Source organism: Amblyomma mixtum, chromosome 1 (assembly GCF_055824585.1).
Source record: "Amblyomma mixtum isolate Tamu chromosome 1, ASM5582458v1, whole genome shotgun sequence".
NCBI lineage: Eukaryota > Metazoa > Arthropoda > Arachnida > Ixodida > Ixodidae > Amblyomma > Amblyomma mixtum.
The window spans coordinates 203770277-203784298 of record NC_143012.1 but is presented as its reverse complement, the minus strand read 5'-3'; the positions used below and the strand labels follow the sequence as shown (position 1 = coordinate 203784298).

At 49.2% G+C, this 14022-nt stretch overlaps 1 protein-coding gene across 4 annotated transcripts; it reads right to left on the bottom strand.

The window, feature by feature from the left end:
- Window positions 1-568: 568 nt before the first annotated feature.
- LOC149370595 (uncharacterized) lies at window positions 569-13945 on the bottom strand. Of its 4 annotated transcripts, XM_089562303.1 has the most exons (4): window positions 13630-13945; window positions 5962-12074; window positions 5734-5861; window positions 569-5238 (listed from the first exon to the last, which is right to left on the bottom strand). In XM_089562303.1, the coding sequence occupies exon 2, from the start codon at window positions 12060-12062 to the stop codon at window positions 9993-9995; it is 2070 nt and encodes a 689-aa protein (XP_089418429.1). In that variant the 5' UTR covers window positions 12063-12074; window positions 13630-13945; the 3' UTR covers window positions 569-5238; window positions 5734-5861; window positions 5962-9992. The 4 variants fall into 4 exon arrangements, with proteins under 4 accessions (XP_089418429.1, XP_089418428.1, XP_089418431.1 ...); XM_089562302.1 differs by having other exon boundaries at window positions 5734-12074; XM_089562305.1 differs by having other exon boundaries at window positions 5734-12070.
- Window positions 13946-14022: the final 77 nt, after the last annotated feature.

Here is a 14022-nt window from a genome sequence, read left to right as displayed (position 1 = left end):
GCCATGTGGAGCTGATATGGGTGCCTGCGCACTCCGGGAATCCCGGAAACGAGGCCCTCAACCTTTTAGCCCGAGGTTCTTTAAACCGGGCTCAGGTGGCCTCTGTTCGGGGATTCACGAAGGAGCGCATGCACTCATTCAGTGAACTGACCCAGGCGCACAGAGCCTTACGCCAGCTCTACCCCCCGCCCCACCGCTCCCTAGATAACAAACACGCAACACTCTGGCGCAGACTACAGACACACACACTCCCTTCACCTCTTAACCTAGCCCATTATCATCCCTCCTTCCCCACTCCGGCATGCGCTCTATGCCCAGAACCCTTCGCCTCTTCCATCCACATCATTTCCCTCTTCCCGGCGTACCCTCCCCCGCGGGACCTAGAGAACCTCAAGACCTGGGAGGATTGGGAGACCCTGCTGCGCTCGGAGGACCCGGCCTTGCAGACCATCGCCACCGGCCGTGCTGCCAGTGTTGTGGACCTTCGGAACATAAACACTTGAGTGCAGTGGGGTCGTGCGGGGACCCTGGGGCGTGCCCCGAATTCCTGTGTAAATAAAGTTTTCTCTCTCTCTCTCTTCAGTAGACGAGCGCCCTATTGAGCCACCTCGGCGGACGCGGCCTATTGGGAAATTGGGTTTTGACGAAAGAAAATGGCGGAGTATCGGTCGCGCTTTCTCAGTGGCCTTACGCTCCAGGGCCGGGTTTCTGCCAAAACGTGGTGAATGCAACCGCAACTGGCGCACATACTATGTCTGTCACTACCTCCACGTAAGCTCAAAGCACGACTGAGGCGTCCCAGTTAGGCGCGTCTCCTTTCCTTTCATGACTTCAGCACACAGATATAACTTGACGAAGACGACGACGTGCAATGCACCCAATGCACAACAATGCACAACACATCCGCCGCGGTCGCTCAGTGGTTAGATCGCTCGGCTTTGAACAGGGGTTCGAACTAAACCTTAGACAGACATCGGCTTTTCTAACATTGCTGGTGAAGTAGTGCTTACGCACTAAAACACCCGGTATATGTTTGCAAATAAACTTCTTGAACTGAAGGGCGAGTTTCATCAGACATGGTAGTGGAACAGCGCAACGGGAGAACAAAAGGAACGAAATTAGCGCTACTTTACTACGTCCTTTGCATGCTTTATTCTTGCGCCGTTGTGCTTTTTAACCATAACAATTTTACAATGATCGACAGAAAACTCATGAAAAAAGGTTTTGTTTGTGAGGAGCGACGGCGCAGCATTTCGTGGCGGACCAAGCGCCTGGAAACACCTTGACACGGTCAGGAAAGATGAAGACTGCAACAGCGTCACTGAAGAGGAAATGAAAAACTACGAATATAGCACGTGCATCGTACAGTACACGGGCGTCTAAAATTTAGTATATTGAACAAGACGTGTATATAGTGTATGAACAAGACGGGTATGAAGTGTATGAAGTCGTCATGGGCAGGCCAATGTTGCTCTGAGTGTGTCCGTCAGGCTCAATTTAAGTGGCCGCTTATACTATAGTCTCTGTGCTGCAGGTCGGATCGCCATGCGACGCGGTGCGGCCTCCTTAGCGCCTAACCTAATCTAATTTAGTTTAATCTAATCTAATCTAATCTAATCTAATCTAATCTAATCTAAAGAATTCTTATGGCTGCATCAAATATGATACCGAAGGGCAAATATTTACGCGCAATAATGTAATACAGTTCGTACACTAGATTTATACGTCCGGCCTCTGCTGCTGTGCGGATGGGACAGACGCAGCGGAACGCCGATGACGCTGCAAGTATTCCTAATGACGTGGCGCTAATACTGTCACGTGTAGTCGCGACGGCAGTCCAGGCAGTGAGGAAGACCGCGAAAAGTACTTCTAGGGCCCTATTCTGCACCGCTCTCAATATCACTCTCAAGTTTGAGAGCGTGAGGTAAAAATGAGGACACCGCGAGATGCGAACCGCGGAATCAACCAATCAGCGGTGGTCAGTGAGGTCCCTAGATCAGATTATCTAGGGGCTTTAGCGGCTAGTAGCAGGACTCCGCCCCGGAAGCATTTATTTGCACGGCAAGGGACCGTATTCTATCGTCTTGCTGTAAAGACACAGTGAATAAAATGAACAATGTTTTATTTTGCTAACAAGCTGTGTTTTAAACTCAATTACTTTAAGCAAAACAAGAACCGTTTTTAGATGAGCAATTAAATTTGCTGTTCAGTAAATTTTTCTGCCGCAAGGGTGCGCTAATGACGGAAAAACGTCGGCTAAGTGGCGCGAGCTCCCCCCGATTCAAAGGATTCCGCCTTATTCATCCACCTACCCTCCATGCATCCACCCACATATCCATACATCGTGAACATGGCTAACATCGCAGCCAGAAAGAAAATCAGCTGATTCCGCGGCTCTGCAGCTTTTTTTACACGTCGCCTAGAATCAAGGTAGTGACCGGATGTCTTAAGTGCGCGGAAAAATCTATTTGAAGGCAGTGATTACACCGCGGGTCTGCAAAGATCGACTTGCAAGGAGCGCTCGTCTCGAAAACCGACGAAGACAACTTTAGCCCCTGTTGCTCTAAGGGTGACGAGTGGTTCTGTTTATGTTTGTTTAGAAAATACCCGACGACCATCACACTGCAGCAACTGCCGATAGACAGGAGCAGGCAGGTGCAGCTGCTAGGAGCCTGCAATATCAGTGCGGGAAATGAGAGCCGACACGCCCGATTACTGTAGCAACAATCACTCATCTGCCTCGTAACCAAGTGATGCCGTTCACATCGGGCTAAGCACTTGATGTTCCGTTCGGTTGATGTTCAGGTGCTGCGGTTTTTTTTTGCGCTTGTGCGAGGTGCAGAAATTGTGATATTTATGCTCCATTTAGTTTCTTCAGAGAGAGAGAGGCAGCCCTTGATTTGGTAAATTTGTTATTGTCACCGAGGGTAAAACGAGCTTGTTCCACCAAGGTCATTTGCTGATGTTCTAACTGGTCAGGAGTCAACCAGGGAATAAGTAGGGTGGTTGTATGGCTTGTGTAAAGGCTAATTGCAACAGGGCAGAAAGTTTATCCAATTGAGCGTTGGCTGGTACACAGCAACCTGAATTTTCCACATTGACTGTGTAGAGGCAATGTTCAAGTTCGCATGTGATGCAGGGCATTGAAGTAATGCGGAGGTGATACAGGTAGAGCAGTGCAGTGGTGTGCAGTATGTTATTGCATTTTGCAGAGCGGGTGGAGCGATCGTGTTGGTATCGCTGGGTTTGGTGAGGGCAGTGTCTGAAGGGCTTTACGCACTTCTCATAGCTTCTAATATGCACTTTATTTCAGCTGAGAAGAACACTTGGGTTTTTTTTAAATCCAGGTCCCTCGTAGCTGAGGCACATTGTATATAGGCCCCTCCAATAGAGGAAGGAACAACCAATTTGTACACAAGAAGAAGCATTAGAGTTGAAAAAGGATATTAAATACCAAGAGAAAAAGCAGCCTGAAAGGAGTTCAAGGTGTACTTGTTGCACACATTATGAGACAGCATAAGGAACTTGTCAGGCCGTTTGGCAGTGTCACAGTCAAGGGCAAGGCTTCATAGTGTTGTCCTATTGCAAACCAAGCTAGGTGTCAGTTATGGGGGCAATCATTGAGTGCTGAAACTTTCCTATAACGGAGCTGCCTGTATATTCTTCGAGCTGTAGAGCATTGCATTCCCAGTAATGGTATTGCATGTTTTGTTATTGTACAACAACCTCTCCTCACACACCATCTTCTCAGTGATGCATCTGTGATGTTGACGCAACTTTGTCTATCAGTGAGGATTTTCTAGTCATTCAGCATTCACTGTGGCCACTGCACCTTACAATATTTATTATGAATTTTTTTACAGCATTCTCCTTGCTGTAGTTAGCTTTTACCAAAGAGAAAAACCCCTAGTCACCTACCATCAAGCTAAAAGCTTATCTTTGGTATTTACGCATTTTATACATGCCAAAATGTTTTCAAGTCCTGAAAATGCATTATGTACACTGTACCATGCAGTACTTAGTGAACAGGCACCCTCTGTGTGAACGAAAAAAAGGCACTTTGAACTCAAATTTTTTTTCTTAATTGCAATTGAAAATGCCATATGATCATTGTACATCAAGGTAAAGTATGCTTGTATATACACTGCTTCTTCTGCAATAAGAAAGGTGATGTGAAATGCTGTGTCTAAAACAATAAACGCACTTACTGAATGTATGTTGCACTAAAAAAAAGCATGGGTGGTGCTTTCGGATTCCAGCAACCATCACAAACATTTAGTGCCTTAACTTAGGACTACATTCTTGGTTTTATGCATGTCCGTCACGCGGGTAATGACCACAGGCACTGTACCAAGGCGGAAAGTGATAGCAGGGAAGGGGCAGGTGGGTCGACGCACGCATTCGCAAGAGATAGTGCACACTGATGCGTTCAACACAAAGGGCGAGCTGTTTCAACACCTATTCCGCTTTCAGAGAGAGACTGCAGCACAATGCTGAGGGACTGGGAAGTATACTGGCACACACTGTCAATAAAGTGGCAGCTGGTCGGGCACTTGTTTAAACACAGTTATAAAGACTTGTATTTGGCAATTCATTCAGACCACGAGGCTGGCTGTGGGCAAGGGCACAACCACATCACACAACCACATCACACAGTTGCTCACACACTTGCAGATGTGTGTAGTGCACCGACACAAGGCAATGACAGTGGCAACAGAAAGAGTGGCTTTGATGTGACTCTCCATGCCAGCATGGTGAGTAATTGCCTGAGGCAAGAGTTGCCACCGCAACTGTCGCTGCACCATCTCAAGGTATGCCTGCCTCTGGAGACGGGTCGTCCTAAGAGGCCGAAAATACAGTAGTGCATTGATCTCCCCTCGAGGTAGGAGAGGAGGGATCCTGTCTCTACTAGATAGCTAGCATGTAGAGGTAGCCCGTTGTTTCCAAGTCAGTGGCAGTGTCGCCTGTGCCCTCGGCTGACATGGATGCGTCCAAAGAGAGGTTGTGAAGTGTGGCACGCGCAGTGATGATGCACACTGTCCACTACCGCTGTCGGCGGTGCGTCCGGTGCCTTTGAAAGCACTGAGAGTAACTATTCGGCCCATCGATGCAGTGCTCAACTACAAATGGCATGAAAGAATGTGGCATGTTGTACAGGTCTTCAGCTGAGTCGGGCCTGTGATGCCACGCCATTGGTGCAAGCAGCCATGGCTGGCTCCAATGAGTAGACACTGTCTCCTGCATAAGAAAAAATTATGCAATTAAGCATGTCCTTTGTCGGTTATCGCAACAGCCTTACAAGACGCTCTACTATACAATGGAAGACTCATGCCAAGTAGCCCACAGCCAGGCTCTGCAGAACATGATATTCATGAGCATACAGACAACACAGGATGGCGATATATGAGTGCTGCTATAAGGTCAGTATTCTACCATCCTACTGATATAAATGATGCATTATGACTGCCTACACAACACCAACGCTGTCAGGTGCATTTTGGATTGGTTTCTTACAAAGAAAATACCATGTATTTCAACAACGTTATATGACTGCTGTGTTTCTGCTGCAATTGGGTGAAAATACACTGTACCATACTGTAAAGTGTCTGCATTGGTGAAACCAGCTAGGCTCATTCTTGTAGCTTTAGCAGATCGGGGCAAATGCAGTGTGCTGGAGCTCAGTATATGTGAGTGAGGTCGCCCGACGGTCGACAGGGCCTATTTACTGCTTACCCAGAAAAAACTTCACCATCGTCCAGCAGGCCTTCCTCCACCTCGAAGTGGCGCCAGACGACCGCGTCGTGGAAGGATCCGGGTCCGCGCGTGTCCACGGCCAGAATACGCATGTTCGCAGCACAGATCTGACAAAAAACACGCACAGCACGAACTTACTCTCGTTGCCGAGGCCCGAACCTGTAGCCGAACTCATGCGGACGAAAACAGAGGCCGAGGTCTACTCACTCATATGCGCAGGGTAGAACCCCTTGAGACTTGCTCGCAGCGCTGGTCTGCGGCTTCTTGGCGGCGATGAGTGTGTCATCGACACACCCGACGAAGCTGGGAATACTGCCGCGACAAAATTTTAAGCGAATTGGAAGCCCTCCTTCGCCGCTTCCTTCTATTCGGGTGTCGCCGGAAAGCGAATACACCCCCTTCTGCGGCCCAACCTTGACAATGGTCTCCGCCACCCACTGCAAACACCTGCTCACAGTCGGCTGAGCTACGCCGACGTTTGCTTCACTTCCTACGGTGCCTTGAAACCCACCGGTGGCGAAGAAGCGCAGCGCGCACAGTACCTGCGAATCCACCGACAGCCCGCTCACCCGCACACACCCAGTTCAACGGCGAGGTCGTCGCACAGCCATTGTGCGCATTGTGCAATCTCCTTGAAGCGTCGAAACAACTCGTCTCGCACGTCAAAACCGCATTCATGCACCCTCCTACACCGTTGCTCACGCGGAACAGCCGCCATTTTCGATCACAAAGATTGAGAGCGGTTTATGAGCTGCCTTTTCCGCTCTCAAGTTTCAGCCCGCATAGTTAGGTGCACAACGTCACCCCTTCAGCCGTGTTCACTATGTCACCGTTGACGCAAAAACCGCCGGCCAAGGCCGACTAATGGGAGCGTTAGCATATGGTGGCATTGTGAGCGTTTTAGTAACTTTTTAGTATTGAGAGCGGGGCAGAATATGGGGCCCCTGAAAGAAATCGGCTAATTGGGCTGACCTGCGCCCACAACGGTCTGAATCAATCGGCGGCGGCGAAAGCAACAAGCGTGCCCGGCGGTCGTTGAACAGAATGGCCGCCGCTCTCGGCTGTGCTCATTTTAAAGCTGATAGGAAACTTTCGAGATAAGGCGTGGAAAGTTATCACAACAGTCCCGAGCACCGCAGAATGGGCTTCGCCTGGATCTGATGAATCGAGATAAATCTGGTCGCGTCTTGCATCACCAACAAAGCAATAAAGCCACATGCCGGCTTTGAAGGATGAACTAACTAATTTTAACACAGATTTGCGGCCATAGCTATATAGTGTGCTTCACCTAAGATTTAGTAAAAGGTTATAGCGCAAACACAGACAACGACCGAGAAACGGCAGACATCCACAAGCGCTAACTGACAACTGATTTTAGTGCCGGAAGATGACACCTTAAATTAGGCGAAAAGATGCGAGAAAGATGGGAAAGATAGATAACAAGGATTGATGGCACAGCCAACATAGTTGAGTTGAGTTGAGTTTATTAACATTTTAGTTCTCAGTACAGAAAACTAAGGGCCGGGGACAAAAGGTACAATACCTGTACCTGGCTGGGTCCCCTGACCCCATGTAGGATGCATGCGCAGGCAAGAAGAATGAAAGCACACCAAATCAAGTTTCTTTAGTTTTAAGGCGGAAGCCTTTAATGTCTCATCGTTGTAAGCAGCAGTTGTCGACAGAAAATGTCACGCTTTTCAATTGGTGGAAACGGCCGTGACGTCACAGTGCGCGAATTTCAAACGGGGCCAATTGCACTTTGGCTAGTAACCATGCAACCAATTGAAGGGATCGTATAGTGATGCTCCAAGTAAGTGGGACTGAGCTTAGTTAATTGCTTAATTACCCAATTAGCCTAATTAGCTTTACTAGTCAGGCCATAGAAATAAATAAAACCGATTAAGAAAATGGTCGAGCTCAGGAATCGAACCCCGGTCTTCGGCGTGAGAGACGGGCATGCTATCCACTCCGCCATGCCAGCTCGATGGTTTGGAATGAACAAAGGCGCGTCTAGTGAATACGGTGTCTTCACTCACTCTCATCCTCCTCTATTCTCTTCCGGCGAGGTTTAGGTGTCCACCGACAAATGAGAGACAGATACATTTCCTTTCCTCAAAAACCAATTTACCGACGAGCGAGGTGGTGGTGGTGGAAAACATTTATTTACAGATAAACTTCGGGAGGTGAGGTATGAGCTGACCCAAAGGGGGCCAGCCCTCACAAGTACTAGGTGGAGGTCCCTAGTTCGGGACCCCAGTGGCGTCGGCCGCTGCCCGGGCTCGCGCGACCAGGGCCCGTTGGGCCTGCAGGTCAGAGCAGCCGAGCAGGGTCGCCTCCCAGTCCTCCCGGGTTGGGTTGGGGTGAGGGGGGATAGCAGGGTTGGAGGGGCAGGCCCACACCATGTGGTAGATGTCCGAAGACTTCTCCGCACAGTGCGGACAGCTGCCAGAGAAAGAAGGGTCAAAGTGTTTTAGAGCTGCCGGGCACAGCAAAGTATTTGTATATAGGCGAAGCAGAAGCCGCTCCTCCGCCTTTGAGAGACCTTTACACGGGCGGGGATAAAGATTATGGCCAGATTGATAAAGTAAAGAAACGTCTTTAAACGAGTAAGCTGGAGTGAATTCGAGTTCCTGATCGTCGGGGTCGGAGGGGAATGTCCGGTGAGAGAGCGCGCGGGCGGCGGCGTCAGCTGCCTCATTTCCCTCAAGGCCCATGTGAGCAGGAGCCCAAACGATACGCCGGTGAGCGGGGTCCCCGGTATAGACGCTGTTTTGGAGAATGCGGTAGGCTAGATACGGTACCCAGCCCTGCTAGACGTTCCGACATGCCCCTCGCGAGTCGGATATAATTGTTTTTGAATTGGAATGAGATGCAGCCAAAGCAATGGCGACCTCCTCCGCGTGTGTTATGTCACGGGCTCGGAAAGTAAGGCCGTTCACTGTTTTGGATTCGTGGACGACTGCGGCCGTGAACCATCCCCCATGGTGGGGGCCGGAGGCATCCACGTAGAGGCGTAGAACCGAATGGTTGATGGCGTTCTATGGACTCCTTGGCAGCGTTGCAAGACGCTGTCGCGTTCCACAACACATCAGTGACCACACTTTAGGTCAAAAAAGTGCCCCCCTGAATTTTGACGGGTGTCCACCGAGATATGTGAGACAGTTACTGCGTAATTTCCTTTCCTCAAATACAATTTTCATTTTCCTCATTACGGCTCCACTTTATCTTCTTTAACTCCCACTTCCTCCCTTCCTCTACGGTGCGGTTCAGGTGTCCACCGAGATGGCAGAGAATTACTGCGCCATTTCCTTTCCTCAAAAAGCTCTGCGTTCAAAGGGCAAGGCATCGCGCCGAACGGGTGGTGGCGTTCCGTGGTCTCCCTGGCAGCGCTACAACGCGCTGTCGCGTTCCACTCCTAAAGGCGGAGCTTAAGCGTCATTAATTAGCAGTTAATTAGTATTCAAGCATTAATCAGTGATTAACAATTAATTACTGATTTGCCATCACTTAGTAATTAGCACTCAATTATATGTGACGCCACCAGTGCCACAGAAACAGCGAAGGTGGCGCGGAAAACGCTTCCGCCTCTACCCACTTTAGACAGTCAAAGTGCCCCCTGAATTTTTGCTGCCTTGTGGTTGCTGCTGAACTTGGCCGCCGTGCGTAGCCTTCTTGGGTCATCCTCACGGGCAATGGGGACAGTCCGGCGAGTCGACGGCTCCAGCGAAGTCGAGAGGGTTCTGTGGGGATCTTCTCAGCACCTCCTCCGCAAAAGGTACGTACTCAACAATTACTGAATCATTTATTTAAACATTCTCTGATGGGGAGGGAGAGCTCAGTAACGCGAGGTCGAGCAGCTTCTTTTACCTGTGCGCTCCTCTTCCCCTCTGCTTCGTTGTTGACACAAAGCACGCATTAATATTAAGAACACCACTCAATATTGAACTCCAGCAAAGTATAGTACCGCCGTAAAATGCGACACACTTTCTCCAACAGCCACTGTAAAAAATTACAATCAAATGCTTTTTTCGTGATGACAGCAGAACGTTATAAAATAAGAAAAAGACTAGGATGACAGGGGAAAACATAGCACTCACGTTTCTTTTTTCTCACAACCTTATTTATGCTCTAAATAATGAACAATCCATTGCTGCCCTTTCAGGAAACACTGCCACTCACTCAGCACAATCGTCTAAGCTGATCATTGTTTTTGAAATTGCAATTTCCTTGCCACGTTTTCAGGTGGGCACTGAGTTGAATACTTTGGAAGAAGAGTTTTGTCGGCGGACTGCTTCAAGCACCAGGAGCTTGCTCTCTTCGCGCGTCTTGCCTGAGGCATCGGACACTGCATTGATGAGCGAGTCACACGCGGAGAGTAGTTCAAGAGCTCCCACTGAACGAGAATCCACTGCCGTGCCCAACACGTATTCCACTGCGCGATTCAGAAAAGACCGATTCCGGTTCAGGACGCTTTGGAGAGGTTGCATATCGTCCCGCAGAGTGAAGATTTTGAATTCTAATGTCAAAAACACAAAATTGTCCTCTAGAGCACGCGTCAACAAACCGACAGCCTTACTGCCCAGCCAGTATGTTGCGAACTTGAGGCGGTGCAGGGTTCGGTTCGCACGAAAAACAGCCTGAAGAGCCTTGACGTCTGGGGTGATGGAGAGGTCTTGGTGGATCTCCACATCGCAGACACTTTTGTTGCGGGCGAGGCCGCTGAGGACGGCAGTGGCGAAGGCTGACGAGCCGGAGGTCGGACTTACGACGAGCTTCTTCAGAGAATTTGTAGCCTCCAGAAAGGACACAACCGCAGCAGCAGAGCTCACCGACTCAACGCGCTCAGGGCACAGGATGGTGAGTTCTGTCAGCGAGGCACACATCGTCCGAGCCGCGGAGAACCACTCCACGATTGCAGAGGAATCGGCGTCAACTGTCCACCCAACACACAGTCGAGAAAACTCGTCGTCTTCTCGCAGACGCTGGGCGCAGCCTTCGAGTCCATATGTGTTCCACGTCACATGGAGACGAGCATGTACATTGCCTGCCGGAGGCCATGCGGGCTTCCATTGTTCAGAAACGTCAATATCGCCGAGGCGTACAGACTCAAGGCTGCTGTTTACAGCCAGGGAATCGACGAAGTTCTGCACCAGTGTTTCGCCAGTCATTTGGTTATCGGAGATGTCGAAACGCCTCAATGACGAGTTTTGAATGAAGGCATTAGCCAGTGCACGACCTCCAATATTGCCGATCCAGTTTCCGGAGAGACTGAGCTCCTGAAGCGTGTTGTTTTCCCGAAGAATGTCTGCGATTACCATAGCGAAGCTGTTCTTGAATCTCGTGTTGGTAATCTTGAGACAGCTGAGACCTCTGTTGGCCCGCAGTGCCTGAAGGCCGTCCCACACTGTCGAGATGGATAGCGGGAGATAACTAAAGGAAGCAAGGCACAGCTCCTTCAGAGTGCCGTTGTGTTCCAGAGAAGCGAGGATGATACCAACGGCAACCTCTTCCACAGATTTTATCGAGAGTTTCAGAAGTGTCTTGTTGCGCTTCAGAGCAGCAGCGAGGACTACCGCATTCGACTCCGAGAACTCTTTACAGCCAGTGATCTCTAACGAGCTCAAGTTTGTAGAAGCGGTTGAAGCCGAGAACAGTTTCTTCGCGACTGTGACTGACATTTCACTCCTGAGTACCAGGCGGCGCAAGTTACCCCGGCAAATTGCACTGGCGATGGCTTCCGCGAAATTCTGGTCAATTTTGAGAGGCGTGACATCCAAAGACACGAGTCTAAGCGCTACTTTTCCTAAAGCATTAGCCAGAACACGGCACTCGCACTCTTCTCGAGAGGGTAATCCGAATGGGTCGGCTAGAACCTCCACGAGGCCCTTGTTAGCCACTAGTGCCTCGCTGAGCAAAGCTGGAAAGCACGATACGGGAATCGCATTTTCTTCCAGGACCAGGCGCTTGATGCAGCAGTGGTGTACCAGCAGCCAGCAGATCAGGATGGCCGCTTCCATTATGGAGTTGTCGGAACGCGCGAACTCCACTTCAACGCTTCGGATGGTGCTCAACGTCAGGGCTCCCGTGGTATGTTCTGTGAGCTGCATCGCCGCCTCGTATAAGGTTTTGTTCAAGACGGGCAAGTGCCTCGCTAAGCAGCAGCTTGTAAGGCCACAAGGTGCCTTCAGGTTCAACCCACTGTGCTCTAACGTAGCCAGTAGCTTATTTATTCTGGCCACAGTCCGCCCAGAATCCAGACAACGGATTTTCCTTTCGATTTCTCCGTGATCGCTACACGCCGACTTCATGTCGAAGCCTTTCTGTAACGAGAAGCGCCCCAGACCCTTTAGTTCTCTCTATACTGCCACCAAAGATATTGCGCACCCGTCTTTTCGGGAATTGCAATCTGATTAACGTTTAAGCAGAAACAGGATGAGACTACAAGTACATTAGGCAAAGCAGTATTGTCGACAAGCACACATCGCTCAGTAATTTAAGAATAACGCTCTCTTCAACGTACTACTGCTCTGTTAGCTTGGAGGACATGATTACATCTCCTTTCCTAAATTGTCCGGTTATCAGAGCACATGTACAGGGTGTATTCTATACTCATGTAACGCTATTATTATCTGTATTCCCCTTCCCGCTGGCGTTTTTGGTTTCATTTAAGCTCGGCGGATTACCAACGAGCGCTATCCGTCCTTGCTCTCTTTTACACAGGGCAGGAATACTGGTCTCAATAAAGCTCGTTTAGTTTCCGCAATGATAAGTGAAATGTGGCTTTCAACGTAATGTTGGGCGAGGACTGAGAATGAGGGAGGCACTTGAGCTTCACAATACAACACAACAGGCAGCTCATGCGGTCACCTCCGAATGGATGTCATAGATTCAAGATTATGTAGCCATTACTGGGGGGCGTCTCGTGAACAACAGTAGGGAATGGGTAGGAAGCAAAGCTTTCTAACAAAACAAAATAATAGCGCGGTGCACGCAGTCTATAGTAGGCACAAGACAAGAGATTTAGTTGTGACGTACTGCTAGTTGGAAAATATCTTGACCCTTAAAAAAAGCAGGAAATGTTCTGGGAACCAGGGATGCTTGTAAAGCTCTTTTATAGTTACGATTAGAATACAACGGTTACTAGAATATACTAAAAAAAAAGCTGATTTTGAACATTTAACGGATATTCATGGTAGAACATAAACATTATTTGGTGATCTTGAACAGCGATCATAACAACATTTAAAAAAGTCATCATTTGAATATTGTCTGCTTGGAATGGTAACTAGGGTTTGTAGCAAAAAACATCACGGTACTTGTTAATCTTAAGGCATAACATAGCGTTCGAAAGGAACATATGTTACTGCAAAACACAACAATTTTATAACATTATTCTAATGTTTCGTGCTTTCTGGGGATAAGCAAGACGAATCGGACGTGAACAATTGGCACAATGTCGTCAGTGAAGGAAGCAGTGAAGATGACAACGCAGTAAGAGTGACAAGGCAGCCAACATGAAACAAAAGATAACAACAAACAACATGACGCGAAAGACAGTACGATATGCGGTTATACGAGTTCAAAGCGCTGGCTTACTTGACATTCGAAAGAAATTCGTGCTTATGCGATGAAGAGAGGGGAATACGCTACTACCCCTCCGGTCCGACGCCAACCACGTTCAATATCCGCAGCAACACGGAGCAAAGTTACTGGAGACAGCGGGAAAATGGCAGCGAAATGACCGCTTCAACGGCGCCGAGGAAACGTTTCAAGAGCATTTCAAGAGCAGCCGGCAACACACGAGGGCAAGCGCAGGAGTCGGGGGACAGCTACGTAGCCAGGCACAAGTGGCAGAACAGGAAACAGAGTACACACCTGCGAAACGCCAGACGAAGCACTCAAACTCCGCTGGCCGCGGCAGGATGTAGACAGGCGAAGCGCCGCACTTGTAACCAACACAATTCGCACGATGTGAAACCCATGGCAATCAAGGCGGGCTTACGCACTAATGCTGATAACTTCCCATGACGCCATACACGCGAAGCCAACAACAAAATGCTGCCATTGCCGCGACAACGTGGTTGCATCACCGCGTGTAATCCCCTTGCACTTTCCAACGTCGGTATGTGGGCTCGTCAGAAAGAGGCGTTTCTGCACTCACGACCGACCTTGTCACGTGTCACTAGTGTTGACGTTGCTGTTACCTCCCTCCTGATTACGCGCACTGTCGCTGTTTGATTGCTGCTTTTATCTGTTCGTCCTCTCCTG

Excerpts from the sequence above, each read along its gene's own strand:
- LOC149370595 (XM_089562302.1), bottom strand. The coding sequence starts at position 12,062 with ATGAAGTCGGCGTGTAGCGATCACGGAGAAATCGAAAGGAAAATCCGT.